This window comes from Solanum pennellii, chromosome 2 (genome assembly GCF_001406875.1).
Source record: "Solanum pennellii chromosome 2, SPENNV200".
Taxonomy (NCBI): Eukaryota; Viridiplantae; Streptophyta; class Magnoliopsida; order Solanales; family Solanaceae; genus Solanum; species Solanum pennellii.
Window position 1 is genome coordinate 57,545,109 of NC_028638.1, and position 19,791 is coordinate 57,564,899.

The 19,791-nt window shown below is 31.6% G+C and overlaps 2 protein-coding genes across 2 annotated transcripts; one reads left to right on the forward strand and one right to left on the reverse strand.

The window, feature by feature from the left end:
• Positions 1 to 578: 578 nt before the first annotated feature.
• LOC107011649 (branched-chain amino acid aminotransferase 2, chloroplastic-like) lies at positions 579 to 7,186 on the reverse strand. The gene is made up of 10 exons (XM_015211233.2): positions 6,950 to 7,186; positions 6,718 to 6,803; positions 5,779 to 5,956; positions 5,457 to 5,633; positions 5,241 to 5,372; positions 3,787 to 3,885; positions 3,137 to 3,253; positions 2,282 to 2,377; positions 1,078 to 1,190; positions 579 to 928 (listed from the first exon to the last, which is right to left on the reverse strand). The coding sequence occupies exons 1-10, from the start codon at positions 7,085 to 7,087 to the stop codon at positions 811 to 813; spliced, it is 1,254 nt and encodes a 417-aa protein (XP_015066719.1). The 5' UTR covers positions 7,088 to 7,186; the 3' UTR covers positions 579 to 810.
• Positions 7,187 to 12,769: 5,583 nt separating this feature from the next.
• LOC107010510 (transcription factor RAX3-like) lies at positions 12,770 to 14,482 on the forward strand. The gene is made up of 3 exons (XM_015209799.2): positions 12,770 to 13,114; positions 13,300 to 13,429; positions 13,553 to 14,482. Exons 1-3 carry the CDS (start codon positions 12,979 to 12,981, stop codon positions 14,277 to 14,279), a joined length of 993 nt encoding a protein of 330 aa, XP_015065285.1. The 5' UTR covers positions 12,770 to 12,978; the 3' UTR covers positions 14,280 to 14,482.
• The last annotated feature ends 5,309 nt before the right edge of the window (positions 14,483 to 19,791 follow it).

Consider the following 19,791-nt stretch of genomic DNA (forward strand, 5'->3'; position numbering starts at 1 on the left):
GAATTAACCTAAATGTTAATTTAGACTTCATTTGCAATTTGAGGATAGCGTTGGCGATTCATTCCATTCGCCACTTAACTAGCATAGTGATTGCAGATCTTGTCTGGTTTGATGGGAAGATCTACGGAGACTATAGAGGAGTTAAAGAGTCTAACAATAAACTACTTTCCAGTAAGGAACTTGCTCAAGTCAGCTTTTCAAACTTGCTTTTGAGGACAGAAATCTCTGTTTTTCCAGCGTTAATGGTAATATGTAATTACCTTGTTTGTTCGGTTTGGTTGACATGTAATTACATTGTCACCATGTAGATGTTGTAATTGATTGCGTTTAGTTACATTCTCCAATTCGCTGGGGAGGCTGTGAATTACCGGTGATTACTTTTTAATTTCTTCCTTTTATTTTGTTTTAATTTTTTTTCGTTTCAATATATTTTTTATTTTTATTATATTTTAAATTATTTTTTAATATATATTCCTTCTCATCAGTTGGACGAAGTCGAAATATCAAATTGCTGCACTGAAATGTTTTTTTGGCTTCCACATAATCATGGGCGTGGTAGTGTACGTTCACAATCCAAGTTCAAAGCATATTGTGTTTTGGCACTTCCAGGAACACAAGACTTTACTAGAGTAAATCACCAAATTTGGGGTGAAAACGACTATTTCATAGCTGAAGGATACATATCAAACACAGAGATATAATTGTCATGCATCATGGATGTATGATCAAAGGATAAACTCTGGAGCACAAGAACTTCCAAGTCAAACAGTTTTTCATCAATGGAAAGTACTACCGTTTTGGTTGGAGAGCTCATTTGAGCTCAACAATCCAACCCATCTTATCCTCTGAGAGCCCCATTTGTAGGCTAGTAAGTGCAGAGTATAACTGCTGCGACACAAGACCAACACCATCATTTCCATATGTCACCCTGCACGAACAACTCTCTAATAAGTACTTATATTTCAGCACATAGGGGAACACATATTAGATCCACGCATTCACACAATCAATTACACAGGAATGATGCATTAGTTCATCTTCAACAGCAGGGTAAAATCAAATCAAAAATATGTATACCTTCTCCCTTGATGAGTAATGCTACCAACAGGAGATACAACCACGGCAGTTCCCGTACAGAAAACTTCGTCAGCATCAAGCAATTCGTCCACAGACACCTGTCGTTCCTCAACCTACATATTCACATTCTGGCCTCAGAATAGTAGTAATGCTACACAAAAGACCTATTATGTTATACCAACTACAAGGAAAAAAGCAGTGGATATCACTTTCTTTTCCCAAATTCAATTTTAATGATAAGGTCAGTGTTATTGTGGTAGGAACCTAATATTCCAAGTGTTTTCAGATTAAATCTTCCAAGGTAGATCTACAATGGTCAAAGGCAAACAGTTCCAAACTCAGTGGAGAATGAGCCCATTCGCTATCCTTCTCCACTTAAATAAGAATAATCCATCAAACATTTTGATACTAATGCAAGTCAAATTCTTTTCTTTTTTTTTTACTGAATGTAGATTTATTGATGTGATGAGAAAAACACAGCATACCAGGTGTCTACAAGAGATGGCGATTCTACTGGCAAACATTGGTCCTCCATGAAGGATATTCAACCATCAACCCTCCTTGGTGAATGTCTCTTCATTCAAATATCCAATCCTCAATATTTCTAATGCTTGTATACCATTCAACCTAACTTGCTTGGGATTGAGGCGTAATTGTAATATTTCTAATCCTTATCCATTTAAATCTTCCCTGACATACATTTCACTGATCTCGGTTGTATTTGGTTTTGATTTAGGAAGCACAATAATGCTTCAGGAGAAATAACAGAGAAGAGAGGAATAGTGATGAGAAGGATGACAAACAGAGATTGAAAAGCAAGGTGACTAAGATGGATCAGGAGAGCGTAGAGCTGGCGGATTTAGAATGTGCGCGTTGGGGGGTGGGAGGCGGTATGGTGACCAGATGGTAGTGGGGAAGTGCATAGCTAGAGCCTGGAAAGAGGAAGAGAAACTGGAAAAAGCTCATCAATGCTAACTACAGTGAAGGATAAAGCAGTACTCCCGCACTTAATTTATAGGGAAATTAATCAGAGAAATTTACCTTTAGAGACCAATACAATAACATGATAACTTACCACAATGGCCATTTCCTAATGACTATCATAATTCAAACATCTTAATTTCTTTAATAAATAAATAAATAAAAAACAGAACTTAAACCAGCATAAGCACCAAACATATTATGTTGAAGACAAACATGGTACCTCGAATCCTTGACTAATAGCTACGTCGATTATGCTCTTTCGCGTAATTCCAGGTAGAATAGTTCCTTTAATTGCAGGAGTTACTATCAGATTACCCTGTGAACATGATATTGAGTTAGTTGTCTTCATTAACATGGAACTTTTGCATCATTTTTAAGTAAAAAAATTTGTCTACACTTTCAAAAAAAAAAAATAAGTAAGAAGATTGGTCAATTAACTCAATAGTATCCATGTATGACCACAAATGAATAAAATATAGCAAGTCATGTGAAAATCTTTGAGATATTTGAAAAATATTTTGCACACAGAAGAAAATTAAGATCATTATTTTGGGGTGATCGTTCAAGCAAATTCTTCTCTAAGACTACCAATCTTTTTAATATTGATTACAAAATAATAGCTCACATATCAGAAGACACTATTTTCTTCAATACCAAGTTTATGTTTATAAATGAATGTATGCTAAAGAGCTAAATTTCAAAAACAAGAATCAAGATTTATGAAAAAAGATAGTGAAAAGTGAAAAAAATCTATCTAAAGCAGAAAAACTACATGTTCATAAGCAGTACATAAAGGGGTTGTTTGGTGTGAGGGATACGTTATCCCAGGATAGCTAACTCCAAGATAAATATCCTGGCATAACTTGTTCCCAACCAAACGACCCCAAAGATTATAAGATAAAAAGACATAAAAGTATTCTTTGCAAGATAAGTTTTGAAAGGAAATTCCTATCTCATCTTCAAAAACAAAATGCTTTTGTCATCCTTCTATAAAACCAGCATCACATTCTCGTTCAGGCACCACAGGCAAAAATAACTTACAATGAGGAAACAGAATATTGGTTAAACTATATACCTTCACAATAAATACATTGCAAGAGGAAACCTCTTCGAGATATTTTTTCTGAACACAATCAAGGTACAGAACATCAGAATAGCCTTTTGCTTTAGCAGCACTCTGTGCCTTCAGAACCTACATATATAACCAAAAGATGAAACATGGAATCATCAAGGATGGCAGTTTGGATAGAATAACAAATAATTAGTGAAGGGTGCAAGTAGCACTTCTTCTCATGACACCATCCTTCAAAACTTTTTACATGTCCAGGAAAATATTAGAATAATATTCTTCACCTTGGATATATGAGAATGAATAACACGGAGTGAAAGCTTAAGAAGCATGAAGGAATGAGATCAACTCCAGTTAGGTCAACTAAGTAAGAATTCAAACAATTCTAGAAAATGACTTCATAAACTTGTTCAATATAGTAGTGTAAGGGAAAGCTAATTGCAAAATATTTGATCACAAGTCTTGGTCAAATACAAAGAGATGATGATGACATACAGAAGGGATAGCAAAGCTCCAAGTGGGAACTCATGGATGTTTATTCTCATCGACCTCTAAGAAGAAAATGCAACTAAGGCTTCAATTAAGGCGTTCATCGAATAAAACTTGTACTGCAAACAAATGTTTAAATAAACTAAAGGTCCAAAAAGCTAGCTTACTGCAGCATAATTTCCAATAGTCTTGACGCCTCCAGTACCACCAGGTGTTGCACGGTGCATTTCAGTCTCAACTACCAAATTTATTGGTGCCAAACCTTCCTGCGGAAAAAGAAAAAAGGAAAAAGGAAAAGAGTGAACTGAGAGGAGGACCTGCCGTACAATATGATTATCGAAAGGTCTGAAACATGAACATGAAAGTTATACCATGCACACTTGAGTTTTGATGTTCAAGAACAAATCGACAATCATTCAGTCCTTTCTAAATTCTGGACCATGGACACCAAACTATTTTATGTTTTCGGTTATGATATTCTTCTGCCGTCAACTTTTTCACACTTGCAATTTCTCAAAAAGATTGTATTGCTTTTGATAAGTTTCTAATCTCTTCAACTAACAGCTATTGAGACACTTTCCTATGGGCAGTCCCTATTATATGCTACACTCATCATGTCAAAACTTGCATACCACACCCAAGTTTCTTTTCTTTGTTTTGATTAGTACACCACACTCAGATTCAAGATCTCAAAGCTAGTTGAAGTTATTCAAATGACTAATCTAATACATCGTCACAAAAAATTATTATTCTGATACACAATACATTCTTATATTATAATTCTAGCTCTTCTCGTGAACAGGGTTATCAAAAGCGAGAAAAAGTGTACTTTTAAGCACAAAGCGAGGCGAAGCGCACCCACTGCGCTTTTCTTCCCTAAAGCGATAGCTTCAACAGTTGAAGTGAGAAGCGCAAGTAAGTTTAGGCGCTAATTAGGGTTTATAAAAAAAATTGCAAGTTTCTTTTTTAACAAAAAATTTCTGAAATATATTTTTGCTACTTCAAAACATTTCGTTTTCCGACTTCAAAATATTTCCTTTGGACTGCTGCAAGGTAAGTTCTCTTCTTCTCTTTGGTTTCTGTATCTGCTACTGTTTTTTGTCCTATTTCTGGTTGCTGCTGTTTTTTTTCTCTATTTCTATTGTTGCTCTGTTTTTTTTCTATTTCTATACAGTGTGATGTGTATGTAGTAACAAGTAAAGTTGATCCTTTTTAATTTAATTATATTTTTGTTTTATATTTTATGACTTGTGAGGATTATTTACTATCTACTTACTTTTAATCTGAAACTATATTACCTCTATTCAGTTATATTTTTTTTATTTTTATACTAAATACCGCTTTACTTTTTAAAAAAAGTGTTTCACTTCTCGCTTCTGTGAAGCGAGCCCTTGTCGATTTTTTCCGCTTCTCGCTTCCCAAAACACTGCTCGTGAACCTTAGTCAACAATTGTCAAATTAATGAAAGACATTTCAACTACATTTCAGACATTTAATAGTCTACACGCTGTACTTCGGATAATGATATGCAGAAATTAGCAGAAGCAAGAACTAAAAAGAGAAGATACAACAAAAGCATTAATAAGTACAAATTAAAATGGCAGGGATTTAGAGAAAATACCTTAAAATAATTTCCAACAGGTGACACATAAATCAGGAATGTGTACTCAGGAGCAGGAGCAAGACCAAGAACAGCTCCACTTCCCATAAGCAGAGGTCTTATGTATAATGAGCCTTTTCCGGGAGGAGGAATCTGAAGTAAGCAAAGAAAATGAATCTAGTGGGCATGAGACACTCAATAACATAGTTTCTAATTAAGATCGAAGGGACATATTACCCATCTTTCATTAGCTAACACAGTGGCTTTCACTGCTTCTACAAACTGTTCAACAGACGGTGAAGGCATACACATACGTTCAGCACCCATCTTCAAACGCGTAGCATTTTCCTCGGGTCGAAACAACAATATATTGCCATCATGTTTTCGATATGCTTTTAAACCTTCGAACAATCCCTATTAATATTTCCAAAACATTTTTAGTGAGTCTGACACAAGAAGTAAAACTGTAATCATTCAAATGAATAACAAGCAAGAAATATATTTAGGACTAAGAAAGATTTCTTCAGATACCATCATATAAGAAAATCGAAAAACTAACCTGACCATAATTTAATATTCCAGCAGACGGACTCAACTCAATGTTACCGAAACGCTGTAATTCACCCTTAGAAAAGTTTTCACCTTGAGAGCATTTCATGCTATACATATAATCAGTAGGCATAAAGCCAAAGCCAAGGTTGTCCCAATCAATGTCGGCTAATTCAGATGCAACGTCGCTGTTATAAAAACAGAGCTTTCATTAATTATTGGGGAAGCAATGTAAAGGATCTAGAGCCACTTCATAGTTCATAAATTATTTGTATATTAAAAACTTTACAACCCACAGGAAACTGCATTTGACTTATCTAAGTCAGCAAGCTCTATTGATGTATTCTTGTGATACTTGCATTAGAGGGAAGGTTTTCTCAGATTGGGAAACATCATATCCCTTAATAAATAGTGTTACTATCCTCAAAAAAAATATCCCTTAATAAATGTGAATAAATACAGTCCATGAACGTTGTCCTTTAGAATGTTGATCGACATGTTAGCATTCTGCCCATCAAAAAAGTAAGCTCTTAGAATGATATGGCATCTTCCGAGTCCAATCTCTCTCTCAAATAAATCATATCGAAGAAGGCAAAAGTGGCGAAAAAGAAGTTGCGTCTTTGTGTAATGTAGGCTGTAGTCACCTGAACGCAGCTTGAGAACACAGAAGATCTGTAAATTTTATGTTTTGCCTGGTTCTTCCCGATGTAGTAACTAAATGACCCAAAAATTTATAACTGAGTATCAACAATTCGAGACATGATATTGTTTCTATTTCCTTGCACCAGAATCAACTAGTCTACAGTATTTTACAACAATCCACCATTACAAAGTAGTGATACAGCATAATGATTTGGTATATATATATATATATTATACTGCTTTAGAAGCAGGGCATCTGAATCCTAAGACTAAAAGAAATAAAAGTAGTGGAAGAAATGCAAAATACCTTGCAGGAGATGTCACACGAAATGAATTTCCACTGTTTATGGCACTATTACCAATATAAGAAGTGAAATGCGACTGCTTCTGAAACTGCAATATAAATTCCATCACACAAAGTCAATGAAATGTACACAAAACTACACTGATGAAGCTAAAATCATACACACAGATAATCATAAAACAGCATCAGTTTCAAGGGAGAAAATGAAATACGAAGAGCTGAAGGAAGAAAAAACCTTGAGGGGCAAAGGAGAAAAATTGATTTTATCAATGGAAGGAGGAAGAAGCTTAATAGCAGTTCGTGATGGACCCAGAAGGTGGTTATGGTGACCGGGAGTAGGGTGAAGCCCTGCAAATACGGCGGCGCTCTCCATTTATCTTTTGTTGTTATCTCTCTGCTCAGCTCCGGCGTTACAAATGAATTTTGTTAAGACTTTTTCAAAACCCCAACCCCCTTACTGAGTGCTATATTTGCTGACTAGGCTTTTTACAGATCTATCTTTGGGTTTTGACCGTACCATATTCTAATCATAAAAATTAAATTATTATTAAAAATCAAAATGGCTCATTAAAACCCTGCTTTAAATATTTAAATGGAGAACGTGTGGATCTAGCCTGCCCTTTTCATAATGTTGTAACATGTTTTCCATCAAGTCACCCTACTTTAAATATTTAAATGGAGAACGTGTGGATGGATCTGGCCTGCCTTTCCATATAGTTGTAACATGTTTTAGGCTCAAAATAGTCTTTTATATTTGGGTTAAGACTCAAAGTGATCATTGAGTTTTCACATGTATTAATAGTTCCTCATGTTTGTACGTAAAATTATTGTGATAAACCTTTTGACTTTATCTGCAATATAATTTCTACTAAACAAAACAAAGTGTTTTCTTCTCATATTCTTTCATATGGAGTTGTTATTTCTACTAAATAGATAAAATGACGATTGAACATTCCATACAGAGGATATGGATAAAATCAATGCTAACACCAATATTGCAATCATGAAGGACTATTTAGTACTCTATATGAATACTGAAGGATTAATTTGAGCATTAACCCAAAGAAAAGGTACTATTTTGATATCTTTCCTCACATGTTTTCCATCAAGTCTTGGTAGAGCATTTTTTTATTAATTAAGAATAGGCGTCGTGGGTCCATCTATAAATGAACCGGATCTAGATGCCTCAGTGGGCCAACAGGGTCCATTAGAAAGGCCCAATACTATTTTGTAGTAGCTCATTTTCATTATAAAAGTTCTGTGAATTCCTTTCTTTCTGCATACAATGTTGAAAAAGTGCTATTATTGGGCTTAGTAGACAGTATAGCTGTTATCCAGTCTGAAGTTTATTGGGCTCTTCTTTAGGAAGCCCACATACATTCTCCACCATAAGGCCATCATATCATTACACTATAAAACAAGTAAAATTCACAATTAACCATTTCTCACCCCTACTAATTGAAAAATAGGATTTTCCAAGTTTTCAAAAACGTTTGAGTTTCACTTGTAAGTTGACTAATATCGGGTGGGGCAAAAATTTATTGTATAAATATGCATCTTTTCATCAATAGAATGAGGACAAACCTATACAAGTCTTCTCATAAACTTTTGCATTATTTGCGCTATTTGACATAAATATTTACTAAAGAAGATAGATAAAATAAAGTCCACTCCAATTCATCTTCACCAAAACCACGAGGAAAAAACAAGTGTACATACAGAGATATTTGCACTTATGAAAGGTGTATGAACACCGATAAGACTTGACTTTGGGCGATGAAATTGCAGCAAGTCAAAGGTGGCTTTTTATTATATCATATACCTAGAAATGGCTGTTGAATTTCAGTGTCTTGAAAATATTTAATGTAGAATAAACCAGTTCATAAAGTTAATGATTCGTGAAAATTAAAACATAAGATTAAGATTTTTCAACACGGAAAGAAGGAAAAAAGGGTCTATGGAGTAGGCCACCACCATATATTCTCTCTCATATTTGAGACATTCTTATCCAATGTTTATAGTATGGAAACTAATAATTAGTAGTAGTATATTATTACTTTTACGGTGGACTTTTTCTTACTCTTTTACCTTCATTTCCATTGCGTTATAGCTACACTCCAGGTGTTATTACTTGACTTCTTCCCTTGATAATATAAACTATATTACAGAAAGGAAGGAGTCGTTGGTTCGAAATAATAAAATGTGTCACGTAAAAAATTATAATTATAAATTTTGATAATTATTAATCAAGACGACAAATAAATTCACTCTAAAAGAAGCATAATTTTTTTTATTCATTGATCAATTAATCTATGTACATAAAAATCATATTTAAAGAAAGTATAGAAACTCATAAGAGAATTGAATATGCAGTTTATGACAATTTTTAATAAGGAAATTATTCTAAATTATGACTAGATAGAGGAAAACAAATAAGTACTGGTTCTAAGATCGTGATTGGTCTCATCTAGTACTCAAATTAAAATTGTTCTAGGAAATCTAAGTACAAGTCTTAATACAATTTAATACTTTGTAATGGCGATACATTTCACTAGGGGTGTTAAATGAGCAGATTGGATTGAAATTGAGGATATTAAAATGAGTTGAAACAAATATCGAGTTGGGTCTTGACCCGCCCAAGTTTACTTTGGGCTCAAACTAACTAAAAACGGATTAAGTCTTGACCCGCCCTATTTGACCCGATTAATCTCAACAATTTAACATATTAATATTTAACTTTTATAATCACAATTTGAATTTCAACTCAAGTTTTTTTTTTTTTTTTAAAAAAAATAACAAATGGACAAATAAACTTTAAAAGATGTTAAATAGATAATAATTCATACCTTAATTATAGGAATATATCTTAATAAAAAAAAATTTAAAACGGATTGAAATTGGGGATTGAATTGGGATCAACTCTTAAAATGAGTTATGCTTGAAAAGGTTGAGATTGAACCCAATTCAAATTATCTTGAGCCCAACCCTTAAAATTCTAGGTGAATTGGATGAATTACCATGTTGAGTTTAATTTTGACACCCCTACATTTCATCCTCTGTTTTTATTTGATAACATCGTATACATGACTCTTCCAGAGTAGTTTTTAGTTTTGCAAAAGTTAAGACTTTTCTTTTAGGCTTCTGATTGAAATTTGGGAAAATAGTCTGATATATTCATCAATTTTATCATTTAGAGTTGATATACCTTCTTCTAAAAGTGATTCATATATACCTCTATTGTTATACAAATGACATACATATATATATTTTTTAAAGAAAGTGAAAAAATAATTTTATATTGATTTTTATTGTTTTTTTATTAAAAATAATCCCTATAGAGATATTTTATTTTTCTCACGTATTTCTTTTTCTCATTTTTAATTCAATGGCTAATTTGAATTTATTATTTTGATGATCAAATTTATTCTTTTCACTTATTTTCCATAGATATCCTTAAAAAAATACAAATATAAATACTAAATTAGTTACAATAGCAAAAAAGTGGTTTTATTTTTATTTTTATTACTCTTACTTTACATTAAAGAATGAAAGAAATTTTAAAATAAGAATAAAAAATTCAAATAATAATAATCAAAGAAGTCAAAAATAATTTACGTGTGAAAACGATTAAATATATATTTTTTAAAATATTAAAATTCTAAAAATAATTTTAAAATTAATATTCACTTATGTAATTATAGTTATAATATGTGAGCCACTTTTGTAATGGTGAGGATATATGTGTGTCAATTTTGTAATGACAATGGGCATATTTGAGCCACTTTTATAACGAGAAACATATCAGCTTCAAATGACACAATTGAGAGATATATCAGGACTTTAGCTCCAACACGAGAACAGTTCAAATCAATTTAAAGAGACCATTTATCGCTTGAATGACCGATGTGATACTCTTCCACACCTACTTATGTTTGCTACTTGAAAAAAATAAATTATCCAAATAACAAGCTGAACATCTAGAGAGCTGAAAACTAAAATATAATATCCACAGAAAATGATAATTTAAAATTGACATATCATATTAATTAAGTAATAAATATTTAGACTAACTCAATTCCAAATAAGAGCTTAAAAGGGAAGATCGATTGTTATACTCCTATTAAAGATCAATCATCCCTTGAATTGACCGATGTAGAACTCTTTTAAAAAAATGTACAAATGATATTCTTCAAACAATTTAACCAAACTCTACCCAATTATTTTTTGTTAGGACCGAAATAAGCAGGCGTAAACGCGGAAGCTAGCAAAGCAAACCTCAAAAGACCACGAGTAAGAAGACGAGGAGAAATATACCAAAAGACACAGAGATCTAACGTGGTTCGGTCAATCGATCTATGTCCACAAAGGAGATGAGCAATCCACTATAAATATGAGAGTACAAAATACAGAGGGAAACAACCTCAACCAATTCACTCGAAATACATGAGAGGTTCACACAAGTGATAACGTATCAAGCTTGTGACCCATAAATTTTCCCCCTAACCAAAACTCTCAAAGCCCTTAAGACTATATAATGAATGCTGATTAAGTTAGAAGGAACATTCCTCTATTTATAGAGTCCTAAACCTTTTCCTACAAGAAAAGAATTAGTCAATCCAAAACCTTTTCCTAAAAGGAAAACCTATTTATGGTAAGAAATTTAGGGCAAATAAAACCCAACATTTTTTCCATAGTTTTAAAGTTGAAGATAAGCACATCTATACCGACGTACGGTGCTGGAAAACCAAAGATTATTTGAGTTATTCATTTTATATTCTGACGTTGAAAAAAATGAATCACTTTTTTATTATTGAAGTTTAAAATTTGAAAGCTGAAGAGGACGTCCAACAAATTACCAGAGCAACAATAGGAAAGTAGGGACAACAACGGTCAATTTCGATGACGGCAATTCTGGCATAAGATGTGATAGTGGACTCTATTTAAATCTTAAATTCCTTTTCGATCACCTCTTCTTAAATAATAAAATATGGTCATTCGTAATATACAGGATTAATTCTGATGTATCTTCCTTCCATTATCAGCTTGTCTCAGATTATTATTGTTCCTAAATTAGAGGCCTAGACAGAGCATCATGCATTTGTTTCTTAATGTGTTTACATATACTATATGCTCGGAGACGAAAGTAGTTTCCCGGCTCTAATAAGAGGTAAATATTCACATATATCATGTGTTTAGAATAAATTAAATTAAGCAATTAGATCAATTAATCTTACATTGAGAATGCATAATACTTAACTATAATCAAATTAACAATGGAGTATATATAAAAGACACGTATTATCGTAAATTTATTAATCTGGTTTAATTATAAGTATAATTTAATTTTAATTTCCCATTGCACCATAATGATTAGTAGAGAACACTGTATTACTACTAGCTTAGTAGGCTTGTCTTTTAAGGCATGAAATTGACTCGTTTATCCTAGGAACATGGGGTGTATATGTGCTACGCACGTACTTAAGTTATGTAAAATAACAAGGTGTGAGGCACCTCAAATATTTATGATAGGGACAAAAAAGGACTTTGCAAACTATATCCCCCAATCGAACAAATGAATATTGTTCCTAGTAGAGTTTGAATCGAACGGGACTAATACGACCTCAAGTTACAAAGAATTCAACATATTACTATTTTGGCCCCTTGAGATAATAATAGTAGAGGAAAGTAATATTTTTTTCTTTCTTTCTAGCTTTACTTTTCAACAATAATTAATTGAGTATAATACAAGAGAGTAGAATAAATTACCATTTCAAATTTCGTCATAGAGGCGGTAGGATGACACATACCCTTTAGATCATTATATGCATACAGTACTAAGTTCGATCGTATATAGTAAAATATATAAGTACTATGTACACTGTTGATCGGAACCGTATATTTAGAATACACAACAAACAAAAAATGAACGTTCACGATGTAACTTTACATTGACCTGGTACCAGAGAGTGTGTGTAGTAAGTGTGAACAAAAGGTAGATGATGAATTGCATAGATTCGTATGAGAAAACATTTGCTATAAACTACTCTTGTGGCATTCAAATTGTGTTATTATTTTAATCTCTAATAAAGACTAGTCTCTTTTTCCATTTCCACTTTATTGAAAAAGCCGGTAATCATTCCCATCCCCATGTCTCTCCTTCTCCAGCTATTATAGTCTCTCTCCCCTAGCTAGTTCTTCCATATTTATCTATCTATATATATACATAACGATCGATATAATAGTGATCAGCAACTAGAGACCAAAATGGGTAGAGCTCCCTGCTGTGACAAAGCAAATGTCAAGAGAGGACCATGGTCACCTGAAGAAGATTCTAAACTCAAGGCCTATATCGAGCAACATGGAACTGGTGGTAATTGGATTACCCTTCCACAGAAAGTAGGTGAGTAACAACGAATTTATGTGATCAATTTATCTAAAAGTTTTAATTACATCTTCAACAAGTAATCATTGCACGTCTTACTAGTTAAGTATTCCAACATGAATTTCTGTATGATCTTGCTTCTATTTGAAAAAATTGAGGCTTAATTGTAATTCGTGTTGTTTTTTAATATGGTTTAAATTTAGGTCTCAAGAGATGTGGGAAGAGTTGTCGGCTTAGATGGCTGAATTATCTCCGGCCAAATATCAAGCACGGAGAGTTCACCGATGAGGAAGACAACATAATCTGTACTCTCTACATGAGTATTGGCAGTAGGTAATACAAGTGCATCACTTATTTTTCAATTCTAGGGTTATTGCATAAGTTCATTTCTATAAGGTAATTAGAGTCTTTGAACAATAATTCATTAACATGTTACTATATTTTTTAATATAAAAGGTGGTCAATTATTGCTGCACAATTACCTGGGAGAACGGATAATGATATCAAGAACTATTGGAATACGAGGTTGAAGAAAAAACTACTACTATGCAATAAGCAGCGAAAGGATCAGCGGCCACGGACCGGATCATACATTAATCATAATAAGCTAGAGATGATGAAGGAACACGAAAATTTCTTTGCTACTCATCAAACTATCAATAATGCATATTCTTGGCCTTCACAACAAATACTCTTCTCTACACTAATTGCACCACAAAATCATGACCTGGCAGAAAGCAGCAGTGCAAACAGCCACAACTTTCAATATTCCAGTACTGATCAGGTTTATTTCTCCCAAGATCAATTGTGTCAAATTAGCTCCACCAATCAGCTTCCATCGATGAATCTCGTAAATGGAAATACTTGTAATATGGTAAGCAATGGTTATTACCCTAGCAATGGAGTCGTTATCAACAACGGTCTACAAGAGTATAACAATTACAATTCAGTTGGGCTGGATCATGACGCGCTCAATAGTACTAGTACTACTCATTCTCAACAAGTAGATAAAAGTGTTTTGGAAATGGTCAACAGTAGCACTATTAGTACCACATCACAAGATCAAAGTACAAGCTGGGAAGAATTGAGTCCTCTTGTTAATTATCCTCCGTCAGTATTCGAAACCGTATCACCTTATTATGTATTTGAAGAGCAAAGGTACATGGGGTTGTTGAAACAGTAAAACATTAATTTTAGCCACAAATATATTACTATGTAACTTTCCAAGTTTCAGTCGACTTTTCAGTGTGGTGCCTATTCACTGAAACTTAGGGATATGTTTGGCTACTTTCCACTATCACTTTCATAAGTATCTCTGGTTACTACTACAGTCTTGAAAAATTCTTTGTATTTGCTCGATATATGTGCACACAGTTTTTTTTTTTTCCTGTACGTGTTATGCTTTATTAGATTATTTTTTTGTACTAGTTCATATGGTTGTTGTGAATATGGTATCCTAGAGATAGAGACCTGCAGTACTTGTTTCCATCATTGTACGTCCTTATACTATATATGAGCACCTGCCATGTTCTTTTATAGGGACCATAAATAAGAGCCAGAATATAAAGCTTATGAGTTAAGTATCGTAATATTTTAAAGCTAAAATTCCATAGTGTGTTTTTTGGATATCAAAATTCAGTTTAATTTGAAGTGTATATACGACAAAAGCATTTAGAGATAATCTTTATTGGAAAAGAGAAATGGCAATGAAAGTTGGAAAGGTATTTTGAAGTTTTGGACAAGAGTTGATTGGCTTTAGTATGTAGGGTATCAAATAAATGGCATTTTCTTGTTAGTATTATGTTGAGTTCAATTAATACAAATAAGAACAAGCCGAGGAAGAGCTTATAATAAGGTCCGTGTCATGTTCGTTCCACCAGGAACAGAAAGACTGAAATGTCGGATATTATAAAATTAGTATTGTCATATTAATTAGCAGCCCTTAGTGAAACTATATATTATATCACTTTAATTTCCAATATTTCAATGTCACCGTATCACAAGTGGTGCCTTTCAACATGAACATTATTGTACCACTTGTTTGTCCTCTTTTAGAAACTGCATATTCTTAAGTAATGAGTAACAAGAGCTTTAAACCACGACATACAAAAATACCTTCTTTTTTTTTTCCATAGATTAATTATTTTTATCACCCAACCAGTTCACCAATTTTAGTACATTAGGCACGAAACTTAAGAAATAGAGCAAGATTAATTCTAATTTTGTGATTTTAAATTAAAAATATATGTACTTTTTTAAATTTTGTGATCTTAAACTTGGCAAGTAGATCGATATTTTTTAAGTAGTGATGATTTGAACAAAGAATATGCTTACCATAGAAAGAGCCTTAACACTGAAATTCACGCTTCAAATTAGCTTTCCGTGTGAATTTGGCAATTTAAAACTTCTTTTTATTTTTTGTAAGGCAGAATAAGCAGTCCCACGTAGCAAAATAAAGTTAGAAAGAAGCCTCTTTTGCATGAACATACTGACCCATTGCCAATTCTTTGATTAGAATTAAAGTGCTTGTCACGCTACACTTTTCTTACGTACTCCTTCGATTCCTTTTTATTTGTTTTTTTTTTAAAGTCTTTTAACACATCTATTAAAAAAAATTATTCGGAACATTAATAAAAAAATTATTGACTATATTAGCCTTTATTTCTTTCAAATTTATTCATGGCAAATAGTAAAGAAATTTCAAATAATTATTCAACAATATTTTGTAAGACGAGTAATTTTGGAAAACTGCACCTATGCTTCGATCCATAAGATATTTGGTTTTAATTCAAACTAAAGAAGCGAAGTTGCAATAAATTACTAGCTGTTTATGCAAAAATAATTGATGTGGAATCTTAGAATATAGTATGATCAATAAATTTGGATAGCGTAGAATGTTTTGTAGTCTAACTCACATGATTTAGAAAATGTACTTTGTCAAAGATTTTCACTAGCCAAAAGATCTTCACCCTCCACTCGGCTCTTTGATAGAACATTCATATACTCCCTTGGTTTCGTATTATTTTTTATTCTGTTTCAAAAATAAATATTTTATTTTTTAGATAATTCATTCGTTCTAACTTTTCATACTCAAAAATTTAAGACATTAGTACATTTAATATATATTTAATTTAAGATCACAAAATTTAAATTTTTAAAAATTTCATATCAAATCAAACTAGCAAATTGAAACGGAAAAAGGAAAGAAGCTTGGTGATTGGTGTGACTACAAGGATGTCTGAATTGACTTAAAAGTTGATTTCTCAATCAGTTTATTTTTTTTAGAAGTGTTTGACAAATATAAAAATAATTTAAAATAAATTTAAAAACTTAAAATAAGCTAAATATTAAAATTAGATGTTTCCACTTTTATTTTTATAAGTTAAAAATTATTTTTTTTAAAACCAATTCAAACGAGCTATAAGCTACGAAGTCAAAAGCAGATATAAAGAAAGAGTGGGGCACATAAAAAGATTGACCTGGTGTTATTAGTACTTTTTCTTTTTAGTTGATTCAAATTGCAATAAGTAGTATTGTCAACCGGAGTTAAACTGTTACTCACTTTATGAATAACCTTTATACAATAAACTTCGACAAGGAAAGGGTGACATATTCTTATACATACATTTCTTCAAAAATAACATCTCTTTCTCATTTTGATGTCGATTGTTACCTAACTGTTCACTTTATATTTTTACCTGGTCAACACAAAATTTGTATAGTACTTATTTATTTTACTCCTTTTCCATTTTTCATTATTTTTTTTATTATTAGTACCCCAATCGAATATCAATTGATAATTAAGTAAAAACTTCCTTTAAATACTATCTCAAATCATCTATTGTAAGTTCTAAATATTAAATATCTTAGAATATTATTTGTTGTTTTATAAATTTAAAATAAAATTAATTATTTTTCCACGATTTACCTTCCATTCAAACTATAAATTTCTCATTATAAGTAAATATTTTAATTGTTTTAATATGAATGAAAGGTATAATAGCGAAATTATAAGTGATGCTTTAATTGTTTAATAATATGAATCAACGGAAAAATAGTTTTTTAATAAGTCAATACTCATAAAGCTCATACTAATTAATATTTCGCTATTTCGAAGAGAATCCTATTAGAGAGGGGAGAAGAACTCTGATTCGAGATGAGACTTGCTCAAAATTATTATTTGTCTTTTTTTTTACATGCTTCTTACGAAGTTATAAATAATTAGTATATTTTTTTATAATTTATAATTTTAATTCTTTTAAATGCACTATATGTGCCATAACCGTCAATATTAAAATAACAATGAGTGAATCTTTTTGGAACTTTATGATATTTGAAATTCATTTAAGAAGAAAATAAGAAAGAATTAATTAATTTTATCTTGATTTGATATAATAATGAATATATATTTAAAATAGCTAATATTTTTAATAATGTGTTATGTGAATTTGTGAATATAAAACAAAGAGAGTATCATTATGATATTTATTTTTATGTTTACCAGAAGCACCAGAACTTTGTCGAGAAATCTGTAGATAACAATGCGACAAAATTTCCCCATAGCTAACTTCCTTTTATTCCAAATAACAACTAATTTATGCCAAATATATTAAAGGCCTAAATTTCTCTATTTAATTTGAATTTCTCTTTTTCAATTTTGTAGACGATTCTATATATCTGAATATTGATTATTTATTGATATATATTATGATCACACTATGATTACATATTTATTGCGTCAAACAGTTGATTAAAAAGGTAAAAACGGCGTCTTACTGCAACTTGCAAATATCAACTTAATTAAAATCCAATTCACAATTATTGTTTTCAAAAGTAGGCTTAAAAAGTGCAGATGACTTTGCAAGTACAATCCTAGAAGTTCCTTATTCTTCTTAGCTTTTATTACAAAATCAAGTAAGTGCCACCAGTTTTTCTTATTTTTAATTCAAAAATTACATGAGGAGGAACAACTATAACTTTCAAAAAGCAACTAATAAAATAATAGTAATGTCTGAGTTTTATTATTAAACAACAAATTAAACGAATCCGTGATTATTGCACTAAATTCGCCGAAGCTGTGACAACCACTCCACCATCACCGTTTCCTTCCAACTTGCTATCTATATTTTATTTTAAAACCAAACTTTGCTAATTAAATATACATAAAGTAGAATACAAGATGTTGTAATATAATTCATCCACGGTTATTACCTTGAAACTTTGCTTACGAAAATGATATTATAGAAAACCACGACTCTACGAAATTATTTCACAATATAATTTTAATTTTATTAAAAACAAATACTACATCTTTCTATTTGGTTTGTCAATAGAGTTCCTAACATAAATTACCGTCTGATTTATTATAGCGCAACTTTCACATATAGCAAACAAAAAATTCATCTTTGTATGCTATAGCAAATTTTGCATAATTGCGCTCCATAGCAAACATAAAACTATATAATTTGCTGGCCTAAATTGTATAATTCGTTGGCCTATTTCACTGCAATTGTATAATTTGCTATCCTGTATAATGCACAATTGTATAATTCACTGCCTATTTCGCTGCAATATTGAGTGTATAGCAAGAAGATATATGTTTTTCTCTAGCTTTATACAAAAACAGAAACACAATATATACACTTCTGTTGTATAAAGCTAGAGAAAATTGTATTTCACTGCAATTGTATAATTCGAAATTGTATAATTCGTTGACCTTTTTCTCTGCAATATTTGAAGTAAAATGTTTGTAAATTGTATAATTAAGTGTATAACACGAAGATATATATTTTTGCATGTGTATATATAATTTTCTCTCGCTTTATACAAAACAGAAACAGAATTATACACTTCTGTGTATAAAGCGAGAGAGGCGAGCGAGAATGGAGAGTGGCGAGCGAGATTTCTGGGTGAGAGACGCTGGCAAATTTTAGCTAACGTTTGCTATGGAGCACAATTAAATCAAACCCTAGCTATTCCATTTATTTCAGGTTATCAGTTTGTCATTATATACAATTTTCCCTTTATTATATCAGTTGAATCGAACTATTGCGCAATCAATTGCAATTTTGATATTGTAGAAAAAAAAACAATAGCTCATAAATGTATTTGGTTTTGTGTTTATGATGACATGTCCATTTTCTCATAAGCCCAACTTGTTACAACAAGCTCAGCCACCCGCTAATCATCGTTAATCCAGAATCTTAAGGTCTAATGGGTTACTAAAGGCCAAGCCCATTACATGGCAGTAACAGGCAGGCTTCAAATATTGGGCTTGTTATATTGAGGACATAACTTGCATATAGGCCTAAAAACTGTGGGACCCAAGATTTTTGTACCGAATCGGGTTAGGGACATGATTTTTGTACTGCCTCTATCCATTTTCTTTTATTTATATTAAAAATAAAATAGTATATGCATTTTATTTATTTAACTTAGAAATAAAATATAATTTTATTTTTATTATTCGCTATAGCCATTTTACAATACATTTTCCAAAGCATTGAATTTATGCCTATTTTTTTAATCATACTCGTATTAATTGATGTTTACTCTTAAATTGAGAAATAATTTGTGAATAATGTAATTAAAAATTTTTATTTTTCTTTTGATATATGAAAAATGACAGATAAAAATATGTTCTTTTTCAGTAAGTGAACAACTAAAAGCCCACAAAGATAGTATATACAAAAATC

Excerpts from the sequence above, each read along its gene's own strand:
- LOC107011649 (XM_015211233.2), bottom strand. The coding sequence starts at position 7,087 with ATGGAGAGCGCCGCCGTATTTGCAGGGCTTCACCCTACTCCCGGTCAC. Across the intron at positions 6,804-6,949 it reads TTTCTCCTTTGCCCCTCAAG|TTTCAGAAGCAGTCGCATTT; the intron begins GTTTTTTCTTCC and ends TTTATATTGCAG. Across the intron at positions 1,191-2,281 it reads CTATTAGTCAAGGATTCGAG|GTTGAGGAACGACAGGTGTC; the intron begins GTACCATGTTTG and ends GTGAATATGTAG.
- LOC107010510 (XM_015209799.2), top strand. The coding sequence starts at position 12,979 with ATGGGTAGAGCTCCCTGCTGTGACAAAGCAAATGTCAAGAGAGGACCA. Across the intron at positions 13,115-13,299 it reads TACCCTTCCACAGAAAGTAG|GTCTCAAGAGATGTGGGAAG; the intron begins GTGAGTAACAAC and ends GTTTAAATTTAG. Across the intron at positions 13,430-13,552 it reads TACATGAGTATTGGCAGTAG|GTGGTCAATTATTGCTGCAC; the intron begins GTAATACAAGTG and ends TTAATATAAAAG.